Source organism: Mus pahari, chromosome 6 (genome assembly GCF_900095145.1).
Source record: "Mus pahari chromosome 6, PAHARI_EIJ_v1.1, whole genome shotgun sequence".
NCBI lineage: Eukaryota > Metazoa > Chordata > Mammalia > Rodentia > Muridae > Mus > Mus pahari.
Genome location: NC_034595.1, coordinates 89,278,557 through 89,295,717, shown reverse-complemented (window position 1 = coordinate 89,295,717; position 17,161 = coordinate 89,278,557). Strand labels below are relative to the sequence as shown.

Genomic DNA, 17,161 nt, shown 5'->3' with positions numbered 1-17,161 from the left:
ATGGAGGGATTTCCCCAACTAAAGCTCCTTTCTCTGTGATAACTCCAGCTGTGTCAAGTTGACACAAAATTAGCCAGTACAGTGTGTGTGTGTGTGTGTGTGTGTGTGTGGTCTGTGTGTGTCATTTGTCATTGCAGAAGGCTTCAGCTCTTCTAGAGCCAGAGTTACAGATGTTTGTAAGCCACTGTACAGGTGCCCAGTTCTCCTGGAAGAGCAGAAAGTGCTCTTAACCATGGAGCCATCTCTCTACCCACCCACCACCCACCACCCACCCCCATATTTATTTGTCTAAAATACAAAACGTGCCCGGACTTCAGGATAGCCATTCTGTTATTTATCTCACCAAACCTATAGCTTCTCACTCCTGTGGCCGGCTTATTACTCTTTTACTATGCATTCTTTTGGCATTTTACTTAAATAATAAATCATCTAGTTTTGTGTCATGCCTCCTGGGCCCAGCCATCCTACGAAGGCCAGAGAAAAGCTCTCCTTCATCCCTGTCTCCTGGAGCGTGGTGACAGACAAGCTAAGGGCCCCTTAAACATTTATGAGCTCACTGATGAGGTAGTGTTACCACCGTGGCTTTGATTTCGGAAGTGTGGCCAGCCGCCAAGCCAAGTCGCCTTCCCAGCCTCCAGGACCCATGATTCTGGGACTCAGGGAGTGTCTGATGGAATGTGACCTGATTTGTAACAGGACAGGGACTCAGTTTGTGGATTTCAGACATCAGCTAAGAGCCTTGTGGCAGACAACTCTCAGTTGAATCTTTGTTTCCCCAGTGACTTGCAAGAAGAGTTCATCTCTCCCTGTGGTGCCTGCCGACAAGTCATGAGAGAGGTAAGAGACTGGTCCCTTCCTGGAAAGCATCCCTGAGGTCTCTTAGGGGATCAAACCAGACTGCCAGTGTGGACAGTTACTGTCCAGGCTCTATACTCTACTGGCTGACTCCCAGGACCTTCCTGGGTTCACGTGAGTCACTGGAAACAAGTCCCTCTTTCGGGTACACAAGTCTTCTGTTGTGGATGCCAGGCACTGAGTGAGCTAGCTCTGGGAACAACGAGGCCAGGCTTGACCTCACTAAGCTTCAAGAAGCTGTGAGAAAATCCAGGAAGAGAATTCAGGGGACAGTGGGCAGCAGGAGACTGAGAATGATAAACCCCAGCCCACAGGCCAATCCCAGCAAGTCTTTCGATTGTAGATAAGTCTGATGGGGCCACAGCTACTCCCAGTCTCTGCTGGGTGGACAGTAGCCACTCCTGCCTAGTGGTAGCGGGGCGGAGCAGTTACAGGAAGACCACACAACCTGGACAACCTGAAATACTTCCTATTTGGGCCTTTGCCAGCTGCTGCTCTAGATGGCTCTCTCGTTGAAGGTGACATTCTAGTAGAAATATAACTCATGAAAGGAGAATTTCACACTGGCCTAGATGTTTGCTGTGTGAACAGCGGTAGGGCAAAGGGTGGTGGGTAGAGGAACAGTGAGATATAGGATCACAGGCAGAGGCTGGACCTGGGTCACATGGCCATGCCACCCAGAGAACACAGAGCATGTTTATTCCAGAATAAAGGGAACCTCTGTTATTATTATGCCCTTAGTAATGACAAAAATGACTAGTCTTATGTAATGCGTATTTTACTACTGTTTTCAGAAAGTTGAGAAAAGCCAGGCATGGTGGCAAACCCCTGTAATCACAGAACTCCTGAGTTGGCAGGAGATTTCCTACAAGGTTTGAGGGCAGCCTGGGCTCTGTAGCAAGTTCCAGGACAGCTGCAGCGATACAGGGAGATCCTGCCTCAAAACAAACAAAAGCAACAAAGTTGAAAAATGAGAGGGGGGTGGGAGGAAAGGGGAAACCAAGCAAGATATGAAGCAAGTGTTATTACTTATTATTTTTAATTGTGAATGTGCACACACATGAGCGTGTAAGCGGGTGCCCACAGTGCCAGTGTGGAGGTCAGGGTACAAGTTTTTTGAGAGTCTGTTATTTCCTTCTGCCGTGTTGGCTTCAGGGATCCAACTCAAATGACCAGGCAGCAAGCACCCTTCCCGGCTGAGCCATCTTGCTGGCCCAGGCAAACTTTATAATGTGTACCAATGTGAGGCTTTGTTAAGTGTAAAGATGAAGGGTGGGCTGGCTGGCTGATTTTGCTGTGCTGGGGATGGGTGGAATTGTGGGCCTGAGTGTGCTAGGCTGTACACTGAGCTACATCCCAGCCCTAACCATGGGGTCTCATTCAGGCCCAGTGGAGGGTGTTTTGTTTTCTAGTTTTGTTTTTGTTTTTGTTTTGTAGGAGTGGAGTTGTTTTTGTTTGCTTGTTTGTTTTCCCAGACAGGGTTTCTCTGTGTATCCCTGACTATCCTGAAACTCACTCTGTAGCCCAGGCTGGACTTGAACTTAGAGATCGACCTGCCTGTCACCACGCCCAGTCCAGTGGGAGCTTTTGGTGTTAACACGTACATTAGGGGGATGTCAGGAGGAAGGCGCCAAAGAAGTTCACGGCCTCTGTGGTCTCCCAAAATAAAAGCCACATGTCTGGAGAATGCCAAGGATGGCCCTTGAGCTGCTGCTTGCTCTGAGAATACCCAGAACCTGGCAGCTCTGCCAGCCCCACAGGAGCCCAGGAGAGAATCAGCCACGATCGTCCCTATCTCTAGAAGTGTCAAAAGAAACTGAGCAGCCCCTGAGGACTAGGATCAGCGGCAGCCAAGGCTGGCTCCAGACTCTCTCGTTGCCTGTGTGTCCTGTATGCATACCCTGGGCCAGGAAAGTGGGGGAGAGGGGCTTTGCCACAAGGGCGGCTTCATGCTGCCTGCTCTGTGAGCCTTCATGCTTTGGAACTGGTGTTGCCAGACAGGGCAGCTTGGCTTGTTCGACTGTCTTCTGCTTACCAGCCCTGCAGTTCACAGAACCCATTTCCCAAGGCAAGATGGAGAAGCCATCCCAGAGGCATTTAATTCACACAGTGAATTTTACATCATCAAGGGGCAGGGGTGGGGATGGAGGGTCACCACAGCTGCCGGCATGGTGACCGTGCCTAAGGAAGCCACCAGCAAGTACCAAGTCTCTGGCTCCCAGGGCCCCAACTTGATCCACTTGCTTATGGCCATTTTTTTTGCAAGCAGATTAGACGCTGGCAAAGGAGAGGGAACAAATGACAAATCTGCAGGGGAGAAGGAAGCATAAACCAATGTGAGCAGTGAGCTCTGAGGCCTGGGAGCCCGGGACCTGGCATCTAAACTCGCCTGCACCAAGCTTGCCCCCTCACCCTCGGGCACAGCTTGCCAGGCATGAAAAATCGCCACCCTTGAAACCTTAATTCTGAAAAATCCCAAAGATAGATAGTGTCTGGTAGCCGTGTCTGAGAGTGTTTCAGACAGACACATGCAAGAGCAGGAGGCTGTGGACCAGCCTCGGCTGGCAGCCCACACATCAGTCACGATGCCAAGGCCTCTGGGAACTGGGTACCTACTTGGCGCCAGGGTCTGTGAATCTCACCATGCCTGCCAGGAAGAAGTTGGGTCTGTGGACTTCCTCTCTGTTGCCGACTTAACTCCCCACCTACTCACCTCACTGGTGGATAGGAGAGGACTCCCATCACTAAAACACATCGTAGGTGAAGACAGAGAGCCCCAGAGGACCCAGATAGGGTGTGGGAGAAAGTTCTGGAGACATGCTCATCTCTGCTGACGTATTAGTTACCTTCCCACTGCTGTGACGAGACACAACCAAAGCAGTTGAAGTTTACTTGGGGCTAATGGTTCCAGAAGGTTAGGGTCCACAATGCAGGGACAGCAGATGAGAGACGTGCTGGCCGGAGCTGGAAGCTAGAAGCTCACATCTGGAAGCTCACTCACATCTGGAACAGTGAACAGGAAACAGTGAGAGGGCTGGAAACCATGGATTTTGAAACCTCGGAGCCTGCTTCCAGCAGCTCTCCCTCCAGCACGCCCATACTCCCCAGCCCTCCCCAAACAGCTTGACCAACTGGGGACCAAGAATTCCATCGTCTTCAAACCACCACAGCTGATTGATAGCACTAAGTCTGTTTCTCCAATAGTGAAAGGAGTGTAATGACAGCCACCACCTCCAGGGGGCGATAATGCTATAATGCCAACATAGTGTGTTGAGTGTCTAGAGACAAAGATTCCTTCTTGGAAGTACAAAGGGGGACCTATAGGGGGCAGCAGGTGTTGGCTGTTATTTGTCATTGCAGAAGGAAGCTTAGCTCTGGGGCATAGTCTTTTTACAAAGATTTAATTTTTAATTATGTCTGTGCCAAGATGTGCATTTTAAACACAGTTGCCCATGAAAGCCATAGCATCAGATCTTCGTGGACCTGGAGTTAAAGGAAATCGTGGGCTTCCCAGTGTAGGAGTTGGAGATCGAACTTGGCTCCTCTGCAAGAGTTCTGAGTGCTCTTAGCCGCCGAGCCATCTCTGCAGCCCAAGGCACAGATATTTCACCAGGTGCTAGGAAGATGGTTCAGTGGTTAAACCCTTATATATTTAATCCTTGAGGACCAGAGTTTGGATCCCTAGAAACCCACGTATGCCAGGTGGTCTAGGCAGATGGATGCAATTCCAGTCTTGGAAGGCAGAGACAAGGGATCCCCAGAGCAAAGTGGCTGACTGGACTAGCAATATGGCCGAGCTCTGGATTTGATGGAGAGACGCTGCCTCAGTGAATGAGGCAGAAGAGCCATGAAGGATGATTCAGGACCCAACCCTTGGGCTTCCACATGCATGTTTACCCCACACACATGCATACACACATGTGTATACCACACATACATGAAAACGGAGAGAAGGTATTATTTTTACAGAGTTCCTAGGAGCATCCTCCAAGGGGCTGCACGTGGCCCATTGACAACAGGCTGTGCTGTTGGCCAGTGCTTTTCCATCGAGCTCTTTCCCAGGCTCTGTGAGCCAGGTACAATTATTGTTACTCCCATTTGACAGGTAAGGGAAACTGAGGCACAAAGAAAATAGTAGAGTCACATTCGAACCCATACCTTCTGTCCCTCCCTCCGTCCCACAGCCTCTCTCACACAACTTTGCCCTCTTTTCCAGTTTGGCACCGACTGGGCCGTGTACATGACCAAGCCGGATGGCACATTCGTAGTCAGGACAGTCCAGGAGCTGCTGCCGGCCTCGTTTGGACCTGAAGACCTGCAGAAGATTCAATGAAGGTTGAAGAATAGAATGTCTGCTGAATGTGCGAGCCCTACCTAAGGCACGGCTCTTGGAAGACTTCATAATGATGCTGTCTCTGGCTGGGCCTTGGGGACACTTGCCACATGGGTCCCAAATGGCTGGGCAAGGGTGACCTTGATTCACACACCACAGCCTCCCCTTGAGTGATGGAAGGTGCCATTCACCTGGGCCAAAGCCCACATCCTCTTGGGGACTCAGAGCACTCCTCTCCTCCCTCTCCCGAGGACCCGGGCGTTCCAGGCCTGGGCTGCCTCCCTACCAGCCTTCCTAGGCTCTGTCGTGTGACTGTTCAGATTATAAACACCACGGCACGTCCTGTTTGAGAAGAACGTGTTTTTGTTCTCAGTCTGTGTGTACAGTTCTCAGGGATGGTTCGTCTCATGGGGCAGGCAGTATTAGCTGCTTTCTTCAGGCGGAGGATGTGGCAGCTTCCCGGGGTGCCTCTCTAAGTGGCAGCTGAGGTCCGAAGCTCCTTGCCCCTGCGTTCTTGGACGGGAGGCCCCTAGGCAGGGTTTGAATACAGGAGCCCATTCGCTATAGTTTGGACATGGGACGTGCCTCCAAGGTCCACGGAGCAAGTGGGAGGAAGCTAGGTCACTGGGGATGTGTCCCTGAAGGATATGGAGGCTTCCAGGCTGTACCTCCTCTTCATCACTTCCCAGCTATGAGGTAAGCTGGTCTTTACCACGCACTCACATAGTGATGTGCGCTTCGACTGCCAGAGGCTCAAAGTCAAAGGTGCCTCAGACCAGACCCTCCAAGACCTCAAGCCCAGGTAAACCTTCCCTCCTCTTGAGTTGGTTCTCACGGGTCTTTGTTACAGGACAGAAAGCTGACTGGCACACCATTGCTAGAGAGTGGTTTGGGCCCAGTAGAGACCTGACTCCTGGCGCCAGCCCCTGCCCACAGCTGTGATTGACTGCGTGGTGTAACGGGAAGTGTGGGCAAGGTAGAAAAGATTGCCCTCAGTGTCGCATGCTTTTGTGTTGTTGGTTTTCAGTGCTCAGTGGTTCTGGGAGCTGGCTGCCACCTCTGTTTTTAGATGATGGGCAGTGTAGCCGAGGGCTTTCAGCCATGGCCGAGCTCAGCATAGAATCGGGATCCCAGTAGGCATGGTGGTAAGCACCTCTGACCCCAGCACTTAGGAAGCAGAGGCAGGCAGATCTCTGTGAGTTTGAGGCCAGCTGGGTTTACATAAGAAGTTTCAAGCCAGCCAAGGTGACATTTCGAGGCCCTGTCTCAACAGAAGTAGTCCCACAGTGATTGTGGGGTCACCACAGTGACCTGGGAGCTGTGCTGAGGTTTTTGATATCTGCAAGCTCGCTGCAGTCTCCTTTGGCAAACCTGAGAGTGGTTTTCCTTTCCCTTTATCAATAAACAACAGCAAAGATTAGGGAGGTTAAATCACTTGCCCACTGTAATCCCAGCACTTGGGAGGCAGAGGCAGGTGGATTTCTGTGTTTGAGGCCAGCATGGTGTACAGAGTGAGTTCCAGGACAGCCAGGACTGCACAGAAAAACCCTGTCTCGAAAAACCAAAAAAACAAAACAAAACAAAACCAACAAACAAACAAACAAACCTCACTTGTCTAAGGTCAAACAGCTAGCAGGTGGCAGAGTCGGATGTGAGTGGACTTTGATTCCCAGTGCCTTTCTGACTGTTTACTGAGTATCCTTCCCCTGTCGAATGTGCTGGATGCTGCAGACAAATAACGCAGAAGAAATAGAGTCTGTTCTTGAGGAATGCTCAGTAGGAGAGAGAGAGGGAGGGAGAGACAGAGAGAGAGAGAGAGAGAGAGAGAGAGAGAGAGAGAGAGAGAGAGAGAGGGAGGAGGGGGAGAGGGAGGGAGAGGGAGAGAGGAGAAGAAAGATTTGGTGCACAGGCATGCACACTGACCAGGGAGGGACTAGCTGTTTTATGCATTGATAAGCACATACATGTGCATATGCACATGTGCAGAGAGAGAGAGAGAGAGAGAGAGAGAGAGAGAGAGAGAGAGAGAGAGAATCCCAATGAGGCTGTCAGATGAAGACTTCCATGCTGCCTGTGGTTAAAAACATTGAGGCTGGAGATCGGTTGGTCGGAGAGCACTTGCCTGACCTGTGCCCTAGGTTTCTTCTGTAAAACAGAACAAAACACAGAACAGCTCGGGAGCCTCGAGGACTCATCAGCATGGTCCCAAAGGGAGGGGAGAAGTTTGAAAAGAGGAGGAACCTGAAGGAAAATAAGCAGAAATGTTAACAGAAGCCCCCTTACTGGGAATACAAAGGGTTGGCCTTTTTGTTTTTTTTTTTTTTTTTAACATCTTTGTGTTTTTAACTCTTAATTATTAAATCAACAAAAGCTATATATCCTGGCGCAAGTGGAACAGTGCCACCAGACAGAAGAACAGGTAAGGCCTAGCAGACTCAGGAACCCCGGCAATTCTCATAATTGAGAACGGCAGGCATTGAAATCTACTCCTGGCCTGGTTCCTGTCCTGGAACACGGGACCATAGCACCCCACAAGAGGACAATGACAATTGATCACATAGCATAGAAACCCAGAGTTCTCCATGCTAGTGAGGTACCTAGATGGGCCTTGAGGGTTTAGCCAATAAACTTCCCCACTATGAATAAACAGTTTGGACAAGCAAGTGTTGTCTCCTTCATCAAGGACTGCTGTGGGGGGTGGGGGGTCTCTACACTCCTGTGCTCACCCTGAGCTAAGCTGGATTCCCCTCATCCCGGGGTCATCTGATCCCCCATCCCTCTTCCCAACTCCTTGTGGTCCTCAGTGGAGTCTGGATACACGAGAGGATTTGAGCCCAGTTCTCAACTCTTTGAAGTTCCCAGAGGCATCTGGGTGCACAGAAGTTTGAGAACCACAGCTTCTGTTGCAGCCCATGCCATTTCTGATCCAGAGAAACATAGGCTGGAGTTGCTAGCTTCAGCTGTGTTTTGCCTCCCCCCCGAGCAGCATGTTGGCATCCCACAAGCCCCGCACCACAGAAACATGGCCTATCGCCTCTGCATTTCACCTCCCTGAGCTGCGTCTCAGTGGCCTCCCAACACTGTGAAATGCAGAATTACAAAATATAGTTTAGCATAATGTTTCAAAGTCTGTACTTTCTGTTCTTTGGGGAAAAATAATTTTTTTAAAGATGTATTTATTATCATTCATTAGTACACTGTAGCTGTCTTCAGCCTTCGAAAGAGCAGTCAGTGCTCTTAACCGCTTCAGCGGGGGGGGGGGGGTAAAAATAATTAACTAGGTGATGGTGGTGAACACCTTTGATCCCAGCACTCAGGAGGCAGAGGCAAGCAGATTTCTGAGTTTGAGGCCTGCCTGGTCTACAGAGTGAGTTCCAGGACAGCACTGGCAACTGTTCTTCCAAAGGTCCTGAGTTCAAATCCCAGCAACCACATGGTGGCTCACAACCACCCATAATGAGATCTGACGCCCTCTTCTGATTCGTCTGAAGACAGCTACAGTGTACTTATAATAATAAATAAATCTTAAAAAAAAAAAGGGGGGGGCTGGTGAGGGGCTGGTGAGATGGCTCAGTGGGTAAGTGCACCCGACTGCTCTTCCGAAGGTCCGGAGTTCAAATCCCAGCAACCACATGGTGGCTCATAACCATCCGTAACAAGATCTGACTCCCTCTTCTGGAGTGTCTGAAGACATCTACAGTATACTTACATATAATAAATAGATAAATAAATCTTTAAAAAAATCAAAGAGTTAAAAAAAAACAAAAACAAAAAACAAAGAAACCAAAGCACAAGCGCAGGACAAGGCAGTTCATGAAAGCAGGCAGAGGCAGACATTACTCAACAGAAGCTTCTAGAAATTCGCTGAACAGTATCCCCTAGGAAGAGCTGTAGTTATTGGCCCAAGAGAGGCTGTGCTGTTAAAACCAAAGCCTTTTGACTTGGCAGCCAGCTGTGCAGCACACAGGCTGATGCGTGGAGTTTCCAGAGCCCCATGTGCTCTGTCGTTCAGGGCAACTGTGTCATCAGAACCCTAAGGCGCAGGCCCAGATTCTGATGGAAATAAATAGAAGCATGGGAGCCTCCTCTGCTCCTGCCTCCTTCAGTCCCCTGATGCTCAAGGATCTCCTCTGAGCACAAACAAGGTCACAACTACAACAGCAGACATTAGCGCTCTGACGGTGGTACACAGTGCCTGTGTCTCTGATGAAAGCCACTGTTCATGAACAAGTAGCTGGGCGCAGCTGTGTAGGCCTGGAATCTCAGCTACTTGGCAATTAAGGTAGGAGGAATGTGAGTTCAAGGCCAGTCTGGGTTACTTGTGATTGAAAGCCAGCCTGGACAATTTAGCAAGCCCCAGTCTAAAAGGGTAAGGTTGGGGTTAAAGACGTGACTCAGCGGTTAAGAGCATTTAGCATTCACTGCTCTTGGAGAGGACGGGGGTTCAGTTCCCAGCACCTACATTAGATGGCTCACAATTGCCTCTAACCCCAGATTCAGGGGATCCTACACTCTTTCCTGGCCTTCACAGGCATCTACACACATGTGACGCACATAATGTCACACAAGAACACACATATGTACAGAAATCAAAGTAAATACATAAGAAGTAATGAGGCAGGTGGGTCTTAGTGGGTTCAAGGCCAGCCTTGTCTACAGAGTGAGTTCCAGGACAGTAAACGCTACACAGAGAAACCCTGTCTCGAAAACAATAAATAACCAGCCATAGTGGCACACGCCTTTAATCCCAGAACTCAGGATGCAGAGGCAGGAGGATCTCTGTGAGTTTGAGGCCAGCCTGGTCTACAGATTGAGTTCCAGGACAGCCACAGGTCTGTTACATGGAGAAATCCTGTCTCAAAAATAAAATAATTTTAAAAAAATCATTTTTTAAAGGACTGGGGGAGGACATAACCCAGTGGCAGTCTCACCTAGCGTGTGTGAGATTTCAAAACTCTGCAAGTATCCGCTCTCTACCACTCCATGAAAAGCACTCTTCGATGTAGAGGCTCGGGATGGCAGGCATATATTGTCTCTGTTTCTCTGGGCCAGCATCCTCGGCTCTCTTGAAAGGCTTCAGAGAAGGCGAGACCCTGGGCTACCATCTCATCTGAGAAGCTGAAAGGGCCCGGTCTTCTGCAAAGCTGACATGCACAGCTGATGACAGGAGTTGGCTCCTCACGACCAGCTGCTGTTGGGACCCGGTTCCTTGCTCTCCTGGGCCAGTCCAGTGCATGGCAGCTGGGTTCTCTCAGAGTAAGCAAGAGAGAGGAGCTGAATGGCACAGACAGCAGAATCTCTCTGTGGGCAGCATACTGTGTACTTCCAAGCCACTGTGACAGGAATGCCTGGTCACAACCTAAAGGAGAAAGGATGCGTTGGCTCCTGATCTCAGAGGTTGAGCACTCTGTGCCAAGGAGGACCTAGTGAAGCTGAGCTGGTCGCCTTGTGGTGGTCGGGAAGCAGACAGACTGAGCTCTTCCTGCTCGGCTGGCTTCCTCCTTCCCGCCAAGCCCAAGGTGTCATGCAAGTTCAAGGTGAACCTTCTCTCCTCCTTCATCCTCTCTGAACACACGTTCACGGACACCTAGAGGTGGGCTTCACCTGTCTCCGAGGTGCTTCTGAACCCAGTCGAGTTGGCAAGTGAAGATTAATCACACATCCAACCACATTCCACACGTTCTTTTCGAGATGCACGTCCCTGAGGTGGAGTCCCTGCCTTTTGTGCTCACGCGGGGCCATAAATACCAGACCCTGGGCATTCTAAAAATACAGGTGTTGAGATGGATGTGGGCAAGGAAAAGGAAGGGAGACAAGAATAGAACATCAATGGCAGGAGGGTCAGAAGAATCGAGCATGGCCGGCCCTGTGCAGGAGTCAGAGCTGACTCCCAAGGACACCTTCACGTCCAAGGGAGGGAGGCTGGGGCATGGCCACCTTTGCACCTGAAACAGCGTCCTCTTCTAAATCAAGAATTCCAGGGACAGGGGTGTGACTCGTCAGTAGAAAGAATACCTACTTGATGGTTTGTGTATGCTTGGCCCAGGGAGTGGCACTATTTGGAGGCGTGACCTTGTTAGAGTAGGTGTGTCACTGTGCGGGTGGGTTTTAAGATCCTCACCCTAGAGGTCTGAAAGCCAGTCTTCCACTAGCAGCCTTCAGATGAAGATGTAGAACTCTCAGCTCCTCCTGCACCATGCCTGCCTGGATGCTGCCATACTTCCTCCTGCCTTGACGATAATGGACTGAATCTCTGAACCTGTAAGCCAGCCCCAATTAAATGTTGACCTTAGAAGAGTTGCCTTGGTCATGGTGTCTGTTCAGAGCAGTAAAACCCTAACTAAGACGATCTATGAGTACCAGCTGTGGATTCCATCATCAGAGTCACAGTGAGCAGCTGTGGCAATGCCTGTATTCTTTGGCACGGCAGAGGTAGAATCAGGAGAATCAGAATTCAAAGTCACCCTCCACCAAGTATGCAATATGAGGTCTGCATGGGCTACTTGAAACTCTGTTTCAAAGGAAAAAAATGGGGTTGAGGAAAAGCATCAGAGATGTAGGGGAAATGGATAATTAGCACAAGAAGTACAAAGTCACCACCTCTGGGCTGGAGGCTCAGCCTGGGGAGACTTGGGGCAAGAGATGGGTGCCACATTATAATGTTTTAGCAGAGAAAAGCTACTGAAGGCTTACATTCCCAGAAGACTTTCAGACAAGGACTGGGGACCCAGGAGGCTTTGCTGGAGAAGCTACTTTCAAACACTACAGCCCCCCCCCCTTCTTAAAGAACTCACCTGCTACAGGTGGAGCGAGAAAGAGCTTCCGGTCCATTCTAGAAAAAGCCAGGGAAGGCTTCCTGGGCCTCCAGTATGAATGGAGACTCACAGAGTTAGATCAGACCATTGGGATGAGTGAGGTGACTGGGGCCATGGCAAGTGACCCCTGTATTGCTGGACCCTAAAGGGAAAGACGGGGGACAGAGTCATGCTGAGATGGATAGTGAAGAATGAATGTTCTATGCCCGGCTAAGGAGCTTGGACGTTGTCCTAAGACCGCTAAACTGGGACCAAGAGCCTCTGTGTGTCTGTGTGACTTCGCAGTAGGTGCACAGTTGTGTTTTCTCTGTGAGTTGTCACTACAGAGCAGCAGAAACAGAACAACACAAGCCACACATGGCTGACCCAGTGTCTCCACGTGATGTGTCCCTGTTTCACTGTCATGTTTCCGTCCCTCTTGCCCTGGGCACCATGGTGATGCTTCCTGTCTCCCATGGAAATGGCACTCTCTGTCCCCTGTGTTCTGATGGTAACCTCTAAGGCCTCCAGCCAAGGAGTCTGGCCTCAGCCTTGCTCTGTCAGGAGTTGCAGCAGTCAGACCCACCCCACCCCACCCCCGACCCCCCAGCTCTGCTGGCATTCACAGATAGCATTCCTGAAATGGGCTGTGGTTAGAGGACACTGCTGCTTTGGGGAAAATGTGTCCATCTCCGTCAGGAGGAGACAAAGCAATGAGCTGATGAGCCGGTGCCAAGGGATGCTAGCCAGAAAGGACTGGACGAATGCACGCACAGGCTCTTTCTCACTCTCGCCTTTTCCAGTTACATCAGCATCAGCTTTTCTCCTCACGTCCTATGGGAGAAGGTTAAACGATGCTCCTTAGGAAGATTATGTACTTTACCAAAAGTCTTGTGTGCATGAAGAGAGAGAACAGTGCAGAGGCAGAGATGCCCACAGCAGGGAAGTAGAGCGGGCATGGGTCCCTGTGGCCTCCCCAGCACCCCTCTGTCTTTTCATTTCTGCTTTCGAGCAGATCAAAGCTTATCCGGAACATGGCTGCTGTCTCATGTGCTCTGGATGAAAGGTCCTCCCGTATAGAATACTAAACTTGCAGGGTATGTGACGTGGGACTCTCAGCAGAAGGCCATAGCCCACGTTCCCCACTTTGACCTTCGTGAGTACCAATACCAAGCTGGGAGACAGTGTAGGGGGCAGTGTCTGCCCGCTGAGACACTTGGTGTCACGGAGAGGTTTCCCTCCTAGGACAGGTGCGGGCTGGGGAGATAGCTAGTTGAGTAAAGTATTTGCTGCACAGGCATGAGGCCTTGAGTTCAAATCCCCAATGCCCACATAAAGCTGGGTGCAACGGTGTAACCCCAGCATTGGAGCGATGGGATAGGGACAGTCTGTAAGCCCAGCACTGGGAGTGACTGGGTAGGGACAGGCAGATCCCCAGATCTCACTGGTCAGTCACTCCGGGCAAATGGGTGTACTTCAGTTCAGTAAGGAAACCATGTCTCAAAAATAGACAAATGAGTAAGTAAATAAATGCGGGCAGCAACAGAGGAAGACACATGATGTTGCCCTCTGGTCTCTACATGCACATATGTGCACACATACCTGTTCATAAATTTAAAAAAAGGCAAGACAGAAGAGGAGGGGTGGGAAGGGATGGAAAGAAAGGTACCTCCTAGACCCCTGTCAGATGACAGGTGGCGAGCGCAGAGGCCCCCATCCCTGCCAGGAGCTTCTGTGTGCAGACTTGCCTGCCCTTTCTATAAGACGTCTGCCCAGGAATCTGGCTTCACGCTGTGCTCAGCTCAGACCTGTCAGAAGCAACTAAGGCTTTTCTACAGAAAAAGATGTGAACACATCCAATTTACAGCAGCGGGTTAATTAACATCAGGCTGGAGACTCCATTTCCAGCAGGCTGGTTATGTATCACAGTCTAGCGAGACTGCCTGCGATTTAGAAGAACAAATCCCCAGGCTTATAGCAAACTCGCTCCTGCGCTCCAGATTCCACACAGTGCCCTCCTCACAAGCCTCACTGAGGAAGGATTATGTTACAGGAGATTTAGAGAGCACATCCTGCCGGGGATGGAGTTTAGCGGGTAGACACTAACCCACCACAGATGAAACCTTGGATCCCATCTTCAGCACTGTGTACCGAGACTGGGTGTGGCACAGCATACGTAATCCCAGCACTGGGGAGGTGGAGGGGGTAGGAGAAGCTAGAGGTCCAAGTTCATCCTCAGCTACCGAACAAGTTCCAGGTTGGCTTGGGCTATGTAAGACCCTGTCTCAAAATACTCAGCACAAAGTGTTCACTGAAATATTATACTCAGGGTAGGCGGTGGTGGTGGTGGTGTATGCTCTTAATCCCAGACAGGGGCAGGCAAATCTTTGTGAGTTCGAGGCCAACCAGTCTACAAAGATGGTTTGGGACAGCCAAGACTACATAGAGAAGCCCCACACACCCACCCACCCCCCAAAAAAAGAAAAGAAAAAAAGAAAGGGAGATTGTATTCAGGAATCTAGGATTCTGTGTAAAAGCATATTGTAGGGCAGCACAGAAGGACAGAAGATTGCACTGTGCATTTCCAAGTGTACAGTGAGTGAAATGAATTTTTGCTGTTGTTGAGACAGGGTTACTCTATGTAGTCCTGGCAGCCCAGGAACTCTCTCTGTAGACCAGGCTGGACTCGAACTCAAAAGAACCACCTGCCTCTGCCTCCTGAGTGCTGGGATTAAAGGTGTGTGTCACCACTGCCCTGCTGCAGTAAATCTCCAACCCAATTAAGGCCGAGTGCTGGGAGGCAGAGGCAGGTGAATTTCTGAGTTTGAGGCCAGCCTGGTCTACTGAGTGAGTTCCAGAACAGCCAGGGCTATACAGAGAAACCCTGTTTCAACACCCTGTTTCAAAAATAGGCTTTGAAAAAATTAAAAATTTCACTGTATGACCAGTGTTTGGGATTATGTGATTACACACACACACACACACACACACACACAATTATGTTTAAATCAGAGACAAGGAAAAAGAATATTCGGCCTGATATGGTAGCATATACTTGTCGTCCCCACACTCCAGAGGGCCAGCCTAGTCTACAGGAAGAATTCCAGGCCAAACAGGGCTATGCAAGGCTTTGTCTCAAATACAATAAAATAAAATAAAGTAAGATAAAATGAGTAAAAATAGTAATGGGATTAATAACCTTATTATCAGCTAGCCATTCCTAACAAGCAGTTTAAGTCATAGGGATTTATTAAGCATCTGTGCGGCTTCTTGTTAAGTCTTCCAGTGTCTCCGCTCCTGCACCCACTGGTGCATAAATTATGGCCTTTGGTCAAGATTTCCCTCCAGGATCTAAGCCGTGGACCCTCCAACCTGTCTCTGCAGGAGCATGAGAGCACCGGGGGTGGGCGAGAAGAGCCAAGTCCCTCCCTCAATAGCCAGGGCAGTGTCAACTGCAACCTCAACTCTAATCTGGAAACACCACACACTCTCTTATCTACAAAATTGGCACTCATATCATGGGGGACAAACTAACTAATAGGTGTACAGGGCCAGGATCGGTGACTGATAACAAATATTAGTTTCCTGACTCAACTTCTCATCTTAACCAGGACCAGTGAAGTCGTCAGCAACCCCTCGTCCTGGGTTCAAAGTGCAAACTGGCTAGACCAAGGGATGCGGGGAAGAGCGAGTCGCGCCCCCGCGCGCTGCGCAAGAGAACTGCCAGGGACCGCCCCCCGCGCTTGCGCACAGGCGCCGCCCCCGAAGTTTGTTGTTGTCCCGGACGTTTGTGGCGGTGGCAGCTGGCTCCGGTCACCGCGCCACCATGGCGGTGCGACAGGCACTGGGCCGAGGCCTGCAGCTGGGTCGGGCACTGCTGCTGCGCTTCGCGCCCAAGCCGGGCCCGCTGTCGGGCTGGGGGAAGCCCGGCCCCACGGCGGCCTGGGGTCGCGGAGAGCGCCCAGGCAGGGTCGTAAGCCCCGGAGCACAGCCTCGGCCGGTCGGGCTCCCCCTCCCGGACCGCTACCGCTTCTTCCGCCAGTCGGTGGCGGGGCTGGCGGCGCGGATCCAGCGGCAGTTCATGGTACGGGCCCGGGGCGGCGCAGGCCCTTGCGGCCGGGCGGTCTTCCTGGCCTTCGGGCTGGGGCTGGGGCTGATCGAGGAGAAGCAGGCGGAAGGCCGGAGGGCCGCCTCGGCCTGTCAGGAGATCCAGGTGAGAATGGCGGTGGGCGGGAGCGCGGGAGCGGGCCGAACCGGGCCAGGGTACAACCCTGAGGACGGGCCGGGCCGGGGCGGGACCTAGGCCAGGAGGAGGCGGGGTTAGGGGAGTGAGTGACCGGGGCGGGGCAGGGCCTAGGCCTGGAGGAGGCGGGGTTATGGGAGTGAGTGATCGGAGTGGGGTGGGGCCTGTTCCGGAGGGGCGGGGTTAGGAGAGTGAGTGATCGGGATGGGGTGGGGCCTAGGCCTGGAGGGGGCGGGGTTAGGAGAGTGAGTGATTGTGGTGGGCAGAGCCTGTGCCGGGAGGCGGGGCCAAATTGGACAGCAGGGGCGGAGTTAGCTGGGTTGTTGTTGGGGCAGCCTCAGCATCTTAGTGGTGTAGGGGCGGGTGTGAGGGTGAACCAGGACGTGGTAGGAGCCTGGGCATTGGGAAGGGCAGGTCTCTGAGCCGTGATTGGGCAATTCGAGGGGGTGGGGTACTCGGGGACTGGACTGAGTGGCGGGTGGCATCTTAGTTATGTGTCTAAGAGCATGAGGGCGTGCATAGACCTTGGGGGGTAGGTAGGTCAGGGGATAAGGCAAAGATTAAGGTCTATCAATGACTTGGACTATAAATTCCTTGGAAATGATCTGTTAATTAAGGCTGACCTATTTCCCATTACTGATGGCCTGATATGCAGACACTTTGCAAACAGTATGGTTTAAAAGCTGCTGATTATTGGTCCCTGTTGCACTGTAGCAAGTGGCTTTTTTCTTTTGGTATGCATAAAAGGGGACAGGGCCTTGATTTGTATATGTAGCCCAGGTTGGTCTTGAACTTCTTCTTTTTTTTTAATTGGATATTTTTTTCTTTTCTTTTCTTTTTTTTGTTTTTCGAGACAGGGTTTCTCTGTATAGCCCTGGCTGTCCTGGAACTCACTCTGTAGACCAGGCTGGCCTTGAACTCAGAAATCTGCCTGCC

At 51.1% G+C, this 17,161-nt stretch overlaps 2 protein-coding genes across 2 annotated transcripts in view; both read left to right on the top strand.

Moving 5' to 3' along the window:
* The window catches only part of Cda (cytidine deaminase), a 27,816-nt gene extending 22,272 nt beyond the window's left edge, over positions 1-5,544 (top strand). The window contains exons 3-4 of the mRNA XM_021201135.2: positions 780-837; positions 5,072-5,544. Coding sequence (XP_021056794.1) covers positions 780-837; positions 5,072-5,188 — 175 coding nt within the window. The 3' untranslated portion in view covers positions 5,189-5,544. The remainder of the gene's footprint in view (positions 1-779; positions 838-5,071) is intronic.
* Positions 5,545-15,746: 10,202 nt separating this feature from the next.
* The window catches only part of Pink1 (PTEN induced kinase 1), a 13,381-nt gene continuing 11,966 nt past the window's right edge, over positions 15,747-17,161 (top strand). Inside the window, exon 1 of the mRNA XM_021200165.2 lies at positions 15,747-16,195. Within this exon, the coding sequence (XP_021055824.1) occupies positions 15,809-16,195 (387 nt within the window). The 5' untranslated portion in view covers positions 15,747-15,808. The remainder of the gene's footprint in view (positions 16,196-17,161) is intronic.